Source organism: Podarcis raffonei, chromosome 8, assembly GCF_027172205.1.
Source record: "Podarcis raffonei isolate rPodRaf1 chromosome 8, rPodRaf1.pri, whole genome shotgun sequence".
NCBI classification, from domain to species: Eukaryota; Metazoa; Chordata; class Lepidosauria; order Squamata; family Lacertidae; genus Podarcis; species Podarcis raffonei.
In genome coordinates this window covers 87,813,359-87,831,337 of record NC_070609.1, presented here as the reverse complement: position 1 = coordinate 87,831,337, position 17,979 = coordinate 87,813,359, and the positions used below count along the sequence as shown (strand labels likewise).

General features: G+C 48.6%; 1 protein-coding gene across 2 annotated transcripts in view; it reads right to left on the bottom strand.

Annotated features, from left to right (window-relative positions):
* Positions 1–3,493: 3,493 nt before the first annotated feature.
* ARHGAP25 (Rho GTPase activating protein 25) overlaps positions 3,494–17,979 on the bottom strand; it is a 30,064-nt gene continuing 15,578 nt past the window's right edge. Inside the window, exons 3-11 of one of the 2 annotated variants that reach the window (XM_053401356.1) lie at positions 16,735–16,825; positions 15,903–16,022; positions 12,027–12,234; positions 10,945–11,077; positions 9,810–9,883; positions 8,324–8,445; positions 7,283–7,488; positions 5,130–5,725; positions 3,494–4,319 (exon numbers count right to left, since the gene is read on the bottom strand). In XM_053401356.1, the coding sequence (XP_053257331.1) occupies positions 4,121–4,319; positions 5,130–5,725; positions 7,283–7,488; positions 8,324–8,445; positions 9,810–9,883; positions 10,945–11,077; positions 12,027–12,234; positions 15,903–16,022; positions 16,735–16,825 (1,749 nt within the window). In that variant the 3' untranslated portion in view covers positions 3,494–4,120. Of the gene's footprint in view, positions 4,320–5,129; positions 5,726–7,282; positions 7,489–8,323; positions 8,446–9,809; positions 9,884–10,944; positions 11,078–12,026; positions 12,235–13,233; positions 14,011–15,902; positions 16,023–16,734; positions 16,826–17,979 lie in introns of those variants that run through there. The other variant, XM_053401357.1, reaches the window with a different exon arrangement.

The following is a 17,979-nucleotide window of genomic DNA, read 5'->3' as shown; positions in this document are numbered from 1 at the left end:
GTAGTGCAAGTTTCAGGAAGGTCACTGGCCCCAAGGGATGACCTCTCTATAAATATAATAACCATTAGCAGTTCAAACTTCCCACTGCCTTGACCTTCTGGCTGCAAATAAACTCTCTGCATACGATTCTTATAAACCCTGTGGATTTTAAGCGGGGGACGCAGAAATAATTCAAAGAGGTTAGTGCCGCTCTTTAGAAACAGACACGTTTTCATACAGCCTATCTGCAGAGGAAGTGGTGAAATTTCTAAGCTTATGCTAAATGAACACCCACTTGGCCTGGTCTCATCTTTGCTGCACAGGCAAGCTCTCGTGCGTCAGAAAGAATAAATGTGCTGTTGGCCTGCTAAGGAAAATGTTTTGAAATGTGAGCAAAGCCCATTGTTAACTCTTCGTCACCAGAAGCCTTGATGTCTTCCTCTCACAGGCTTGCGGTTGGCGAACCTATTCACCTACACAAAGTGCATGGGGCACTAACCAGGTAGGGCATAGGACCACAGAACTGTAGCCTTGAAAGGGACCCAAGGCAAGGGGTCATCTGGTCCGACCCCCTGAAATTCAGGAATAACAGCTAGAGGACCCTTGAGTAGAACAGAGTAGAGCAGAGCTCATAGAACGTTTCAAAAACTGTTGGAACACAAACTGTCAGAGACTTTATACAGAGATGAAACCATCATTTTATGTCCCAGTATTTCTTCCAGCATAGGAGGAAACCACTTGGAGGTTAGATCTCTACATCACTTCAGCAGTTTTGTGTCTCCGCCAGACTCCCACAGGACTAGAACCTCGATCCACTCTTTGGGGCTGCTTAATATCTTAAAGCTATCCAGCCAGCCTTGAAGGCACATACCCAGTGTTTGCAACAACTGGACATTTCCACACACACATTTCTTCATTTAAAAAAAGATAACAGTTCAAGGGTTGGGTGTAAAGGTTCAATGCAATGTGTTCAGGTGTGTAATATTTGCTCATCTGACAACTGGGCAACATTTTGTTTCATTTCAGCTCTGAACCAAACACCAGAGTGTGAAAGTAGACAAAGTCTTCTCAGTGTCAAGTTTCTGCGGGACTCCTTCAGTCCAGGGCAGTCTTTCGCCAAGTGCCAGATGTTTTGGACCCCATTGGCCACAGCCAGTGAGTATAAAATAGAACGTACCATCAAACCAAAGAAGGCAACAGCTAACTGGGTTGACACTGCTCTCAGGCAAGGTTGTTGGTTGGGAGGGGACATGCAGCCGGGTGGCCAGCACCAAAATTAGAATGGGAAATAAATTGTTGGACTCACAAGGCCACCGTCACGGAGGATGCAGGGGGCGAAAGACTTTCAACTCTACAATTCTGTAATTCTACAAGGTTTCTAAATTGGGATGGGGGGGCACTTCGGAGAGTTAATAATAATTTATTATTTATATCCCGCCCATCAGGCTGGGTTTCCCAAGGCACTCTGGGCGGCTTCCAACAAAATATTAAAATACAATAGTCTGTTAAACATTAAAAGCTTCCCTAAACAGGACTGCCTTCAGATGTCTTCTTCTAAAAGTCTGGTAGTTGTTTTTCTCTTTGACATCTGGTGGGAGGGCGCTCCACAGGGTGGGTGCCACTACCGAGAAGGGTCTGGGAAGGCTCCCTCACAGAGAGAAGCATTCACCACCCCACGAAGCCCATTGCCCAGTCCTTCCCAGCTAGCTTTCATAAGCCAGGATGGGCAAGGATCAAGGAGACAGGTGGTCGGTTTCACTCGTCCAAGCAGCCTGTCCACATCCTCGGAGGTAACAGATTGGAATTGATCCCACACAACTTGACTAGACAGGACTCTAGCACTCTCCCGCCCTGGCCCTGCTCCCACAGTGGAGTCTACCTCTTCTCGAATCTGAGCGACCTTATCTGCAAAAAACTTTGCAAAATCATTGCAGGAGATCATGTGGCCCGTACTGGGCCCCAATGGAGCAGGTGGTTCCACTAAACTGCGGACCACCTGAAAGAGTCTCCTGCTGCTGTTTTCTGCAGATGCAATAGAGGCGGTGAAGAAATTCTTCTTCGCTGTCGCTATCGCCACTTGGTAGGCTCGACGTTGAGCTCTAACCTGTGTCCGGTCAGATTCGGAATGAGTTATCCGCCACCAGCGCTCTAGTCGTCTCAACGATTGTTTCATTGCCCTCAGATCCGTGGAAAACCACAGGGCTGAACGGGCTCCATGCAATCGGAGAGGGCGCTTCGGAGCCAAACAGTCAATAGCCCTGGTCAACAGCCTTCCTCCCTCAGCTCCCACTCCCCCCATGTAAATCCACCTGGGTGCCAAAGCAGAGCCTCTTGCCCTCTGCCTTGATCCAGCTCTTCCTCAGATGGCAAGTCTGCTCATGGCTTTTTCGTGCCGTGGCATTGCAGGATGGCAGAGGCTTCACTGGGGCCCCGGCGAGGGACCTGGACCTGCCCTTCCTGATAGTGGTGCCCTTCCTATCAGGAACTGGATCCTGGCCTGCACCAGGCTTTGGCTCATGGGGGTGCAGGCTGGGGACTTGGGCTGTGCCAGAGGCACAGGTAGGCTTCCCTTGGATCCGCCCCTTGCCCACCTAAGCAGCCCACACCTGGGGCACTACCTGTTTGTTCCTTTGCTGGGTTTTTCCCCTGCCCACCCACCCTCGGTTTAAGCTGATAGTCAATGACTTTGCTGTGGCTACGGTGGTCATCGTTCTTTAAGGGGCTGGGTAGGAATTTGCCCACTGGGCTAATTGGCACTGACCCGGTGGTTTTGTCTACCTCATAGCAATCATCACAACGGATTGGGCATTGGGGCAATCCTTTGTTTTGGATGGAGGGGAGCTTGTGGTCTCCGCCTGCCCCTCCAAACGCTGGGGTATCCTGTTAAAGAGATCCGGGGGGAGTGGCCATGTCCACATGCCCAGGGGGGCCAGGACTGAAGGCACTCCCCCAGACAGCGGTCCCTGCGAGGGCCACTGTGACGTTTGCCCGCCTATGTGTGTGACATCATACTGGGTTCATAGGGAAAGGGTTGACTAACTGTAAAATGACTAACCAATGGGAACCCAGGGGGCAGAGTTAACTGTGTATAAGGTTTAAGAACAGAGGGTTTTTTGTAGTGAGTTGTTGAGAAGACAGTCTGGAGTTAGAAGAGTCAGAGAAGATAAGTCTGTGGGTTGGGCTAGTCTGGTGTGAGAGAGGGAGAGAATTTGTTAAGAGGAGTCAGTCAAACAGCTGAGATAATCAGTCAGAAGGTATTAGGAAGGTACAGGCCGGTAAAGAAACTAAAGTTAAGATACTGACAGGAATATTATCTGAGAAACCATAAACTTGTTAATGTTTGTAAAATAAACTTGGTTTTTTTGGTTCACTTTTAACAACTGACTGGACTCAAGTGTTTTACCAGAGAGTAACTGGTTGGTGGCAGCGGGGAAGCGAGCACAGTGGTGGCACAGGGATCAATAGACCATTAAACATCCGGGGACCCTGTGTGATCGCCACAGGCACCCTACTTGATGTAAGTCTTAGGAACCCCCGTCTGAATTGCCATCCATCACTTCCGGCGGGTGGGTCGGAAGTATTTTGATTGCCCCATGCCTAAGCCAAACCTCTTTCATCTGTGTTCAATAAAGTTGTGGCCTGTTTTAACCCAAAAAACCAGCCTCATTGGTCTCTTATTTGCATGAGTTGGGTTATGGGAACCCCATGCATAGTCCTGCAATCAAGCAGGATTAAAAGGAGGGCTGAACTCTGTCCTGGCAAAATAAATATAACATGGAATGGAAACACACACAAAAAGCCAGCAAGTGAAAGAAGGCTGGGGTGGCAGCTCTTGCAGTTTGGCCACAAGAACGGGATGTTTAATCAATGGGGGTCAGGAAGGAAAATGGCCTGAAGCTGCTGTGCTGTTATTGCGAAGAGAGTTGGGCGTGGGAGGACGTTGCAGCCTGCAGCTCTCCACATCTCCTAAGAGCATCTATCAGCCGCTTGGGACCCCCCAGTCTCCACCAGGCCTGACCCGTGACCCAGCACATCAGGCCATTGGAAGAAAGGCAGGCACGGTGCTCAAAAGAGCCTCTGACCGCCCCCTGCTCTGCAAGGAGCATGGCTAGTTTCTGTTCAGAATGAGCGGCCCTTCCCCTTAGTCAGTTTTCGTTGCAGATTGGATCATGGACTTTATGGAGTTCTCCAGAAGTTTGTTCTTCTTTTCAACGTCAGCCTGGGAACGCTCGACGCTCTGAAGCTTACTTTCCAGCTCAGCAAACCTATTCTTTTCTTCCTCGATCTCTTTGTTCAGCCTTACCACTTTGGCCCAGACCTCATAGTTCTCCTTCTCGAGGCTGCAAAAAAAAAAAAAGGAAAGTGATGTCAACAGGCAGGGCAGGCCCTACCATTAGGAGAGTGAGGCAACTGCCTCAGGCGGCAGGGGATGGGAGGATTTCAGCGATGGGAGTAAGAAATGATATAGGGATGCGGGTGGCGCTGTGGGTTAAACCACAGAGCCTAGGACTTGCCGATCAGAAGGTCAGCAGTTCGAATCCCCGCGATGGGGTGAGCTCCCATTGCTCGGTCCCTGCTCCTGCCAACCTAGCCATTTGAAAGCACGTCAAAGTGCAAGTAGATAAATAGGTACCACTCCGGCGGGAAGGTAAACGGTGTTTCCGTGTGCTGCTCTGGTTCGCCAGAAGCAGCTTAGTCATGCTGGCCACATGACCCGGAAGCTGTACACCGGCTCCCTTGGCCAATAAAGCGAGATGAGCACCGCAACCCCAGAGTCGGCCACGACTGGACCTAATGGTCAGGGGTCCCTTTACCTTTACCTTAAGAAATGATATATAAATGACACTTGTCTTCCATAATTTTTTGGGGAAATTGCTGGGGTGGGGAGGAGAGAATGTGCATTCTTTTTGATGACTGCAGGGCATTGGAATTAGATGAAATAGAAAAAAAATACATACGATAATAACAAACAATAACACCCCCCCCCCGGATAATATTATTGTTGTGGTGATTAAAGGAGGAATGGGGGGAGAACCATGTGCCTTGAGCTCCATGGAGAAAAAGGTAGGATGGAAATGGAACAAATAAAGAATAAAATAAAACTATCAGCTTCAGAGGGAAACAGACTCAACCGAGATATTTTACATTACCTCCTAATTTGCTCTTCATAGTCCTTTTTCTGTGACTCCATCTCCTCCTTCAGCTCCACAATCATCTTCCTAAGCACCTCAGGGTCCTCTGAATGGCAGCCCCTGTTTTCAGGACTGGGGTTTGCAACCACTGCCCCGTTCTGCCCAGGATGAGGAATGTCATGTATTGGAGAACCCTGTCCTGAAATTTCACTAATCTGGTCCAATGGTCTCTCATTGTGGGCCTCCTTCCTCGTTTCCATCGCTGAACCACTGGGGGTGTGGGAGCTGGAAGCCTGTGGGAGATTGAACCACTTGGACAGTCCCCCTGAGAGTGTCCTTTTGTGGGCACCTGTAGAAGAAACAGGCTGCAGGCCAGCTGGGGAAGGTGAGGACCAAAATTCACTGTTGAAAATCTCATTTCCATCCGTGCTTTGGTTCCCTCTGTTGGAGGAAAGGAAGGAAAAGCATTTCCTGCTGGGTAGTGTCTGAGTCCTTTTCCTGGGCTCTTCTGTCCATGTCCCCAGAACGTCGCTGGGCTGCATCTCCCCGTTACCTTCTGCCGCCTCAGCTGACCTGGCAGCCGATTCGGAGATGGAGGCGTCAGGGTCGTCTTTCTGAAAGAGAAGAGAGAAACCTTCAAGCAAATGCCGAGGCCAAACTGGACACCAGAAGGGCAGGGCTGTTTTTTCAGGCAAATCAGTGCAACCGCACTTGGAATACTGCATCCAGTTCTGGTCGCCTCACTTCAGAAAGGATATTATAGAGCTGGAAAAAGTTCAGAAAAGGGCGACCCAAATGATCAAGGGGGTGGAGAGAGACCCCCTATGAAGAAGTTTTGAGAAAGGACGAGTAAGGTCCTGAAAGACCTACATTGGCTCCCGGTACATTTCCAAGCACAAATCAAAGTGTTGGTGATGACCTTTAAATCGATAAATGGCCTCAGCCCAGTATATCTAAAGGAGTGTCTCCATTGTGACGTCTTTATTCTTTTAAGAGGGATTCAAGGGAACCTGAGGGGACGCGGGTGGCGCCGTGGGTTAAACCACAGAGCCTAGGACTTGCTGATCAGAAGGTCAGCGACCACGATGAGGTGAGCTCCCGTTGCTCGGTCCCTGCTCCTGCCAACCTAGCAGTTCAAAAGCATGTCAAAGTGCAAGTAGATAAATAGGTGCCGCTCTGGCAGGAAGGTAAACGGCATTTCCGTGCACAGCTCTGGTTCGCCAGAAGCAGCTTTGTCATGCTGGCCACATGACCCGGAAGCTGTACGCCGGCTCCCTCGGCCAATAAAGCGAGATGAGCACCGCAACCCCAGAGTCAGCCATGACTAGACCTAGTGGTCAGGGTCCTTTACCAAGGGAACTTACCAGGAATGCACAATTCAGTCTGAGACTGACTGAATTGTATAATAGTGAGAGGCTTACACAAGCCTGCAACCAGCCATCTGCTGTGTGTGTAAAAAGGGGAATGTAAACTCTGCTAAGTAAAGGAACTTGATAGCGCAAGTTAGGAAGGATATTAATAAACAATATATCTTCACCTGCCACCCTGCACATTCCCACAGCTTGCTTGTTTCCCATAGGTTGCATCCGGTTGGCCCCTGTGAGAAAAGAATGCTGGACCACATGGGCCATTGGCCTCATCCAGCAAGCTCCTCTGAGATTCATGCCTTGGAAACCATTTCGGCTCTATTTGCCACTAGTGAAATCTTGTGGCTGTGGCTCATTTTGCGCTTGCATCTCGCTCTACCTGTCTGTATTTGTTTTCATATCCCTACTACATTGTGTTAGATTTCATGTTGCTTTTTCGTTATTTTGGAAGCCACTTCGTCGATTCTGCAAGCAACTAAATGAATGTAAATGAATGTGCATCACACACCCTGCGGCGCATGGGTAAGACGCAGAGGCCACAAAGAAAGACGGAGAGGCAGTGTGGTGCAGTGGTCAGAGTGTCGGACTGAGACCTGGGAGGCCAGGGTTCAAATCCCCACTCAGACAGGAAGCTCGCTGGGTGACCTCAGGCCGCTCACTCACTCTCAGCCGTGGTTCTTGGGCCCCAGGCCCAAGGTTGCAAGGATAAAATGGGGGGGGGAGAGAAATATGTACGCAGCCTTGAGCTCCTTGGAGGAAAAGTGGGGTACAAATTAATAAATAATAATAATAAAGGCTGCTCACGATTTGCCGCAGGAGAGTCCTGCTCCCCGCCCTGGCCATGAGCGGCCTCTGGGCAGCATCCCAGCCGACGGAGCTGCGAGGAACTGGAGATTTATTGGAGTCGCTCTTCTGCGGAGGCGGAGCAGGAGCCACGTCTTTCGATATGGGGAAAAGCTTTTCATGGTCGCTGATCAAGGTTGACATCACTTTCTGGATCTGAGGAGTGCCTGCGGGGGGGGGGGGAGGAACACACCAAAGGATCATGCTAGGTAGAAGCCTGGGGGAGGGGAAATGGTGCCATGGATCCCCTGGGTAGATTATGGAGACCCCCTGGGGCCCAACAACCACCAGTTGGGAGCCACTGATCTATACAATATCAGCTTCATTTAATAATATAGAAATGTAGGTTGCACTAACATACCGTATTTTTCGCTCTATAAGATCATAAGATGCACCTAGTTTTCAGAGGGGGAATGCAAGAAAAAAAATATTCTTTAAGGGGAGCGCTGAGCAGAGCTTGTATGCATCCCAGGCTCTGCTCAGCGCTCCCTTTCACGAGCCGCGTGGAGCGTGTGTGCGGCACTTACAGGCTTTTCCCTGAGGAAAAGGCCCTTCTCCCTCCTCGGGGAAAAGCGGCTCTTGGGGGCTTTTCCAGGAGGTGGGGGAAGGGACTGAGGGGCTAAGCCAGAAGCTAGAACAGCAAGAGGGAGCACTGCGCATCAATCCCTCTCACTGTTCTGGTTCTGGGATAGCTGCGCGAAGCCTCGGCAGGGCAGCGGGATGAAGGCTCCCCGCTTTGCGCGGCTAAGCCAGAAGCTAGAACAGCAAGAGGGAGTGCTGCACAACGATCCCTCTTGCTGTTCTGGCTTCTGGGATAGCTGCGTAGCCTGCATTTACTCCATAAGACGCACACACATTTCCCCTTACTTTTTAGGAGGGAAAAAGTGCGTCTTATAGATCGAAAAATACGGTATGTGAACATTTGCAAAATGGGGTGCACCTTGTTGGATAAATGGGGCACCTCATTTCATCCATACACCCCACCCTTCCACCCCATTGCACCTCTCATAATGGTGGCAGGGTCTTCTATCTTTGGTCTGATGAGATTCACTCCAAACACTGTCGCCAGATTCTCCACACTCATCTTGTTGGTGGCAGAACTCTGCTGGACTTCATGCAGGAACCTGCCAGAATCCGGAGGCCAGAAAATCGGAAAGTGAGAGTCCAGCAATAACAGGTCCATAGGTTTATTTTTTATTATGTTTACAGTCAACTCACAATTTGTATCGGGGTTATGCTTAGGGCGGTGGGGCAAGTTGCGTGCAAAGTCAAAATTGCATATAGTCCGTCTTGGCTATGAGTCCTGGAAGACCTGCTCCCTGCGCCTTGCAGGCCTTTTCCCCTTGGCCTGGGAAGGTGGGCTCGGACTGACTCCAACTACAAAAGCAGCTGAATCAACTCTTGGTCTGAAGTATTGTTTAGGGGGCTCTGTGTGGAGGGGGCGAGGGTTGCTGTTATTTATATGAATTTTTGTATCTTTGTTTTAGATCTTTAGATTTCATGTGGAAATTGTTCAATTTGGCTGTTTTTTTGAAGTTTTGTTTCTTGCTTATAACTGTAATTTTGTTATGTTGTGATTTTGGGGGGTTTTTTCATGTTGTAAGCTGCCTTGAACATGGTTTCAACTATCAAAAACAGCATACAAATAAAATTACGTATGTACGTAGGTACTCAAAACAACCACTTAGAAGCACAACTGTGCAAGCAATCTTACCTCCCAGACCCAGCATGACAAAAAGGTCTTGTCCCCCTCAAGCAAGTTTAATTTGTGCAATTTGAGTTTAATTTGTGCAATTTCAGCCGGCTTGCTGGCAGCACGTAAAGCTGAAATTACACATGCATGAGTTGCAAATTGACTGCATTTTACTTTATTTTATTTTTTTTAAAGCACTTTCTGAGTTTAGCCTGTGCAAATGCTTCATTGGTGTATTGAAAAAAGCATGCCTCCCGGCGCCAACTCTTTTTTTTTTTTAATGTCTTTTATTGCTTTTTTACATATAACAATTAATTCAACATAACTTATAAACAATACCTGTCATTTATATCTCCAGTGCCCACTTTGGGAACCTATTATTATTATTATTATTATTATTATTATTATTATTATTATTATTATTAAAATTTGTATACTGCCCTCCATGCAAAGATCACAGGATAGTTCACAACATAAAAATACAAAACAAGAACAAAACATACATATTAAAACAAAACCAGTGCTCTACACGTTCTTGCTACTTAGAGGGTTTGTCCCAGTCCTGAAGAATCTGTAAATTACCAAATGTTTCTGCTTACTTCTTTCTTGGACAAACAGAAGATTAATATTTCTACCTCTAACAATGTGAAGGTCCCAAAAGTTGGGACTGAAATTCACAGCCTGCTGTGGTCTGCAAATGAGTGCCCTGCCAGCGAGAGGGTTTGGATGTGGCAACTTGTACATCTCCTGGTATAAAATGGCGAGATACGAATGCATCAGTGAATGGGCACCTACCGGCAGATGTAACTGAGGAGGTTGTAATTGTCCCGAGGCAGAAGAGAGAGCTGCTTCACTAGCTGACGATGACCCTAGAAGAAGATAAGGCTGGGTTTTCAGTTGTCACAAGCATTTATCCCTAGCACAAAATAACATTGTCATTTCATAGAATTGTAGCCTTGGAAGGGGACACAAAGGCCCATCTAGTCCAGCCCCCTGGAATGCAGGAATCACAGCTAAAGGATCCCAAACAGACGACCACCAAACCTCCGTTTAAAAACCTTCTGAGGGAGTCTTTTTCAATATCAAAAGCTCTTATCCTTGCACTTGTCCCTACAAAGCATCGGTTCAAGTGGTTTTGCTTTTGCCCCAATGCTTTGTCCCAGAAAACCCGCTTCTTGGCAGTAAATTGGAGCAAACATTGATCCAGAGAAAACTCGAGATTCAGCAGTAAACAGCGGGTTTGGGGGTGGGGTGACGCAGAGCAAGCAGAAGTGTGGGTGAGCCTTAAGTCTTTGAATGCAATCAACATACATGGTTTTCCTTATGCCAATAGCAGCTGGGCAGGGAGAAGCCTGAGCAGCTTCAGGGGGGCCATGGTCAAAAGAGTAACTCTCTTTTTCTCCTTGCCAAGGCACTGGCAAGAATCTCATAAAGTGCTGTTTGCCTTTCAATGGAAGGCTTCATTGGCATCAATAGGAATTTCCTGTGAAATGCAAAGAGCAGCTTTGGAGGTGCAATTTTTGTGAGGAATGTGGGAGGGAGAGAAAGTGAAGACAGTCGTACCTTGGATCTCAAACGCCTTGCGAGTCGAACGTTTTGGCTCCTGAACGCCGCAAACCTGGAAGTGAGTATTCCGGTTTGTGAACATTCTTTGGAACCCAAACGCCCAGCAGGGCTTCTGCAGCTTCTGATTGGCTGTAGGAGCTTCCTGCAGCCAATCGGAAGCTGTGCCTTGGTTTCCGAACTTTTTGAAAGTCGAACAGACTTCCGGAACGGATTCCATTCGACTTCCAAGGTACCACTGTACTGCTCTTGGAGGTGCGTCCCAAGGCAGCTCAGGCTGTTTACATAACCCATACAAAAAGCGTGCATATTCACTGCATCCTGAAAGTAACATGAGATTACTGACAAGAGGTGCGTTATTCCGAACCTTTGCCTGATTGGCCGTCAGAAGCTGGCCGCACAAGAGGAAGTCCTCATACTGTGTCCAAGGTATGGCAGGCTCAGGGAGTTCCCTGAGGTAGAGTTTAAGCAGAGAAGCCACTGTGTGCACATCTGTGTCTCTGCAAAATAAGGAAAGGAGATAGAGAGGCATGCAAAAGACCTTGCTACTGTCAGGAGCAGACCCCACAAACAGTGCTGGAAAACTGGGGACATGTCATACCTATGTAACTCTAGGTTTCGCTTTAAGGAACTTCAAAGGTAAAGGTAAAGGGACCCCTGACCATTAGGTCCAGTCGTGGCCGACTCTGGGGTTGCGGCGCTCATCTCGCTTTATTGGCCGAGGGAGCCGGCGTACAGCTTCCAGGTCATGTGGCCAGTATGACTAAGCCGCTTCTGGCGAACCAGAGCAGCACATGGAAACGCCGTTTACCTTCCCGCCGGAGCGGTACCTATTTATCTACTTGCACTTTGACGTGCTTTCGAACTGCTAGGTTGGCAGGAGCTGGGACCGAGCAACGGGAGCTCACCCCGTGGTGGGGATTCGAACCACCGACCTTCTGATCGGCAAGTCCTAGGCTCTGTGGTTTAACCCACAGCACCACCCGCATCCCATGGGAACTTCAAAAATGGGGCATAATTCAGCACCCAAATAGAACACCATATAAAAATTCTTTTATTCCAGCATTTCTCTGAAGGCATGCATATGAGCCTAAAGCAGGGATAGGCAACCTAAGGCCCAGGGGCCAGATGCGGCCCTATCGCCTTCTCAATCTGGCCCGCGGATAGTCCAGGAATCAGCGTGTTTTTACATGAGTAGAATGTGCCCTTTTATTTAAAATGCATCTCTGGGTTATTTGTGGGGCATAGGAATTCGTTCATTCCCCCCCCCCCCAAAAAAATATAGTCTGGCCCACCACATGGTCTGAAGGACGGTGGACCGGCCCCCTGCTGAAAAAGGTTGCTGACCCCTGGCCTAAAGTGTGGGGAGAATGTGGGGTGTGAAATCTAAAGGTCAGTCCCATCCCAGAACTGGCAGCCTTGGATTCCCTTGAGAAATACGCCACCTACTGGTCAAAGGACGGCCTCTCTCCCGCGTCAAAGGCATCCCGCAGCTCTTTCACCAGGTTGTCCTGGCCAGGAAGTCGGAAGATGCCCTCTTCGTTCAGGCCGTGCTTCCTGATGAACTCAGCACATTTCTCAACCAAGATGGGGACCTGATGCTTCCCAAATTTCTGCTCATACACCATGGTCTCCACCAGCTGTTGGCCAAAAACCACTGGGGGCAGGGGGGGGGGAGAAGAAGACACAAAAGAAAGATAGGTTCTCACAAGGTCCTGTTCTGCAACCAGCCCACTTAATCTTCAGTTCTGTTTCTGCATCCCTGCCCAGATTTTAAAGACTACAACTCCCATCAGGCATATTCTGCTGGTCTGACGGGAGCAGGGATGGGTTGATGGGAGTTGTAACCCAAAATTGGGAACAGTGGGTCTCAACCTTTTTCAGACCACTGCCCCTTTGTTTCCATAAACTCACCCCAGTGGCCCCCAACCCCATCCTACCCTATAAAAAGCATCATTCAGAACAGTGGTTTACACAACCCACTAAGGCACCAGGTTGGGGCAAGTCTGACACAGATGATCCTTAACTGAAATTCTGTGGAATTCAAAATACAGAAGTGCAAATGATGAAACAACAAAGTACTTTTGCATTTTAAAAAATATGAGAGTACAAATGATGAAATAACACCAAAAAAAAACCCCCCTTACTACCTACTACAACAGCCCTGCAATTTGGGCTCCTCTCATCCCCCTGTGGTAGATGAGAGGGGGAAGAATAGTAGCTTTTCTAAGACCACCTAGAGACTTCATTGACTCACAGCTCAGCCATTCCTGCCAGTTTATTTCACCACTTTAGAGACAAAAGCTTTTCAGTGTCTCTTGGCATTTGGCAAGTCAAGTCCTGCTGTATAACACACAGAGAGCAGTGGCGGACTTTGGGCTTTAAAATTTCAGCAGCACTCTGTGCAACACCAACATTCAGGCCCCCACCCCCTGCCTTCCATTGATCGACATTGTTGCAGTGTCCCCTGCAACACCTTTTCAGCTCAGTGCCCAGGGTGGGCAAACTGGTTGCACTCTCCTAAATCCACCTCTTCAGAGAGCTCCTGGCGCATTTGTGGGCACTGCTGCTGCACCAGTCAAAACGAAGCCACTCTGTGGCAGCTTGCGCTCTGCATGAATTTCTAAGAGGCTGGCATTTAAAGAGGCAGCAGTACCTTTTCTGTGGGCCATGGGCTGCTGCTGCTGCTGCTTCTTCCTGTACTCCCAGCAAAAGAACATCTCCAGGTCGGGAAAGCAAAAGCCCAACTCCCAGCCCTTCATCGGGAGTCCAGGCAGGAAAAGGATGGCAGAGAAGTCCAAGTTCCAACCAGCAAAGGACTTCAGAACTTGCTTCTACGCCTTTAGGCAGGCTCCTGTTCTCATCCTTGTTTCCAGATTCTGAAGGAAATCCTGGAGTCTCTTCCCTTTCCAAATCAGCCCAGCATCCACACATCCTTCTTTCCAGGAACGTCGAGAGGGGCAAGGATCTGACAAAGAGCTCTTTGGCTTTTAGAGAACCATCATAAACCTGTCATTGTACATAGTAAACGGGTGCTTCCTTCCATTACTCCTGCATATGACTTCCTTCACTCAGGCTGAAGCTGCCCTCTCCACATCACGGCTCCCTTCTTTGCAGCAAAAGAAAGAGGCAGTCATTTCCCTCCAAAACGGCGCCACGATTCAGCGCTAGTCAGTCTGGGGCCTGGGATCGCATCTCGCCTGCTGCCTTGAAATTATGGCACAGCCTTCGAAAGGGAGGGCGCCCGCAGCCTGCCTCCCCTAGTTGTTACGAGGCCAAAGACTAAAGCACTTTGAAAAAATCAATATGCTCCGTGGATGATCAAGCAGGAGCCCAAAGTCTCTCCGACAGGAATACGGCTGTGTCAGTGATGACGCTGCCCATGTCAGAGTCAGGGCACTGAAGCCTGCAGCCGAGTCAAGGTCTACACTGACGAGTGGCTAACAGACAGGCTCTGAATGGGCTCTTCATGAGGGGGCCTGGGGAAGCCCAGCCATCTGCCAGTAACAGGCGCAAGCGTCTCTGGGTCCTCGTCACATCAAGGCCTCCTTGTCTTCTCCACTAAGGTGGCCTCTTGTTGCCAAGGCCAAACTAATTACAAAATTATGCATGCTTTATTTTGCATACCACCACAGAGGCAGTTTGTTGGAAATATGGAGTATAAATAATATGCATATTTGTTTTACTTATTTGCTGCGTTTCTGTCCTACTTTTTTCCTCCAAGGTTGTCCCCGTCTTTGTTCAATCCCAACAACCCTGTGAGGTAGGTTAGACTGAGAGGCAGTGACTGGTACCCAGGGTCACCCAGTGAGTGTCATTGCCGAGTGGGGATTTGAATGCTGGGACGCGAGTGGCGCTGTGGGTTAAACCACAGAGCCTAGGACTTGCCAATCAGAAGGTCGGCGGTTCGAATCCCCGTGATGGGGTGAGCTCCCATCACTTGGTCCCTGCTCTGCCAACCTAGCAGTTCGAAAGCACAAAGTGCAAGTAGATAAATAGGTACCGCTCCGGCGGGAACATAAACGCCATTTCCGTGTGCTGCTCTGGTTTGCCAGAAGCGACTTAGTCCTGCTGGCCACGTGACCTGGAAGCTCCCTCGGCCAATAAAACGAGATGAGCGCCGCAACCCCAGAGTCGGTCACGACTGGACCTAATGGTCAGGGGTCCCTTTACCCTTTACCTCCCAGCTCTTAGTCTGACACTAATCCCTACATGACTCATTTGCTTACACCCACCCCAGGAACATTCAACTGGCAATCAGGGGCTAAATACGGATCTTCCACACCCATTTTCCAGCACCCAAAGGTAAAGGACCCCTGGATGGTTAAGTCCAGTCAAAGGCGACTATGGGGTTGCAGCGCTCATCTCGCTTTCAGGCCGAGTGAGCCGGTGTTTGTCCACAGACAGCTTTCCAGGTCATGTGGCCAGCAGGACTAAACCGCTTTTGGCACAACGGAATACTATGACAGAAGGCAGAGCGCAAGGAAACACCCTTTACCTTCCCCACTGCAGCAGTACCTATTTATCTACTTGCACTGGTGTGCTTTCGAACTGCTAGGTTGGCAGGAGCTGGGACCGAGCAATGGGAGTTCACCCCGTTGCGGGGATTCGAACCGCTGACCTTCCGATCGGCAAGCCCAAGAGGCTCAGTGGTTTAGACCTCAGCACCAACCACATCCTTAGCGCCAAAAGCACCTTGCTCACACCTGGCTCTTCAGCATGCGTGTATGCTTTTAGGACTCATCTGATTTTTAAGATTGCAAATTGTTTTTAATTGTTTTTAATACAGTCATACCTCAGGTTACAGATGCTTCAGGTTGCATTTTTTCGAGTTACAGACTGCTGAAACCCGGAAGTACCACAACAGGTTACTTCCACGTTTTGGTGGTCTCGCATGCGCAGAAGCGCTAAATCGCAACCCACGTGTGTGCAGACGTGCCGCTGTGGGTTGCAAATGCTGTGGGTTGTGAATGTGCCTCCCGCACAGATCACGTTCTCAACCCGATTGTCCACTGTATTGTGTTTTAATGATGCCACCTGCCCTGGGATCTTGGGGTGAGGGGCAGGTAATGAATAGCAGAACAACAACTCGTGCATTGCTGAGGCTGGCTACCACACAGCTCTCACAATACTGCAACCCCACAGCTTTCTCACATCCTTAGAGTTTCAGAAACCTCCATCACAGGAAATTTTATCCTGCGACTTCCCTCAGTGATGAAGATGAAAAGCTAAAAGGTGGGGATGTCTCTTGCCCTACTGAAATGGATAGAAAGTGCATTAAACCAACAGCATGTTGATACAAAAGAGCTTTGCGTCCCCCTTTACCTCCTAAGGGAGACCCCACCGTGCGGCGGAGAGATTTCACCCAGTCCTCCATGTCAGACTGAGAACTGGCCATCAGCACGTAGGAGTCTTGTCCCGCACGATTCTGGTCTCCCGAGACGCCTGCGTGGGGGTGGAAAAAAGCAAGTTACTCATCCTGGAAAGTGGAGAAACTGCTGCAGATGGATTTCTCTCCCTACTAATGTCTTTCCCCAACGGGCTTTTGCCTGTAAAATATGGCAGCAACTCAGAGGAGCAGTGCTTCCCCAGGGCTGAATCCAAAAAGGGCACTTAAAATCAACATTTATTCAGAGCTAGCTTTTTTAAAAAAATGAGGAAACAGCAGTTCTGGCCACTCCCTGCTTTGTTCCAAAAAACTCCTCCCCAGTGTGTGCTAAAGGTAAAGGGTAAAAGGACCCCTGACCATTAGGTCCAGTCATGGCTGACTCTGGGGTTGCGGCACTCATCTCGTTTTATTGGCCAAGGGAGCCGGTGTACAGCTTCTGGGTCATGTGGCCAGCATGACTAAGCCGCTTCTGGCGAACCAGAGCAGCGCATGGAAACGCCGTTTACCTTCCCGCCTGGAGCGGTACCTGTTTATCTACTTGCACTTTGATGTGCTTTTGAACTGCTAGGTTGGCAGGAGCAGGGACTGAGCAACGGGAGCTCACCCCGTCGTGGGGATTCAAACCGCTGACCTTCTGATCAGCAAGTCCTAGGCTCTGTTGTTTGACCCACAGAGCCACCTGCGTCCCTTTACCTTTACCTTACTGATTCAGACCAACACGGCTACCTACCTGAATCTGAAATTGCCATGCCATTGAGGGCTACTCACCTTGGATGATTTCAAAGATAAATCTCCCCACTTCGTCAGAGCCTGTGGCTGCCACCTCCCTGATGGAACTTCCATGAAGGCGTATCGATCCCTGAAACCACAAACAGCAGCAAGTGTGAAACATAAAGCAATATTTTATGATTTGTAAATTAAGTGAGTATATAGAATTGGCAAAATTAACTTCAATGATAAGATATCAATCAAATCAAAAGTTAAGAATGGAGTGGAAGTATTTCGAAGATTATAAGTCAAAATATTGTTCTAAAAATGACATGTTAATAAGCTTAGAATAAAAAATGTAAGCAATAACAAAACAAACAAAGAAAGAAAAATCAGAATTTAACAAAAATAATTCATTTTGGAATGCAAGGGGGAAAAGGTAGAAATATACAGAAGTCGAATTGCTGTGGAGGGAAGTAGAGGGTGGGTGATGGGTTTTATAATTAAGTGTATAATTATGCACTTACAATCATTGGGAATTTTAGTTATTATGTATATATGTTAAGTTTCAATAAAGATCTTTGAAAACAAACCAAAAAAAGCAATATTTTATTATTGACAGTTGAATGAATTCCCTTGGAAGCTGCTGGACTCTTCTTTGCTGAAAGTTTCTAAAACAGAGTTTGGGTGGCCAGGCCTGTCGCTGATTCTTCAGCTGTGATTCCAGCATTGCAGAGGGTTGGACTAGATGGCCCTTAAGGTCCCTTCCAAATCTACGATGCTATGATTCTATTACTCCCCACTCCCCACTCCAGAATGGAACAGAAAATCAGTCCCTGTTTTTTGCAAGGGGAAAATATTTTTGGGAAACTGGGTGGCGGGGGGCGGGCAGGCAGGGTGGAATTTCAACCCTGCCCCAATGAAGGGAGATACAGCCTTTTCTTCATGCCGAAGGAAGAGCTCAGATGACAACGTCATGAGTCGGGGCAGTCACGAGGAAAAGGCAGATGACTTGAGCCAAACTGGTAGCAAGGGCTGCCTTGGGTGTTTTCATGGTTACTCAACTGTATTGCACTTAATTTTTTTTTTTAAAGGTGCAAAGTATTTTTATCGTGAAGATTGCACATCATCGCCAGATAACTCGTGGGTGTGACAGATTAAGTGTGTGGGGTTGCAGGGTCTTTTCCTGCCACAGGAAGCATTGTGGAAGAAGTCAAAGGCAGCAGGAGGTTGAAGCAGACGTGTGAGTGGAGCGAGACAGAGGACGGACCTGTGCAAATGGGAAGTGAAATCAGAAGAGAGGAA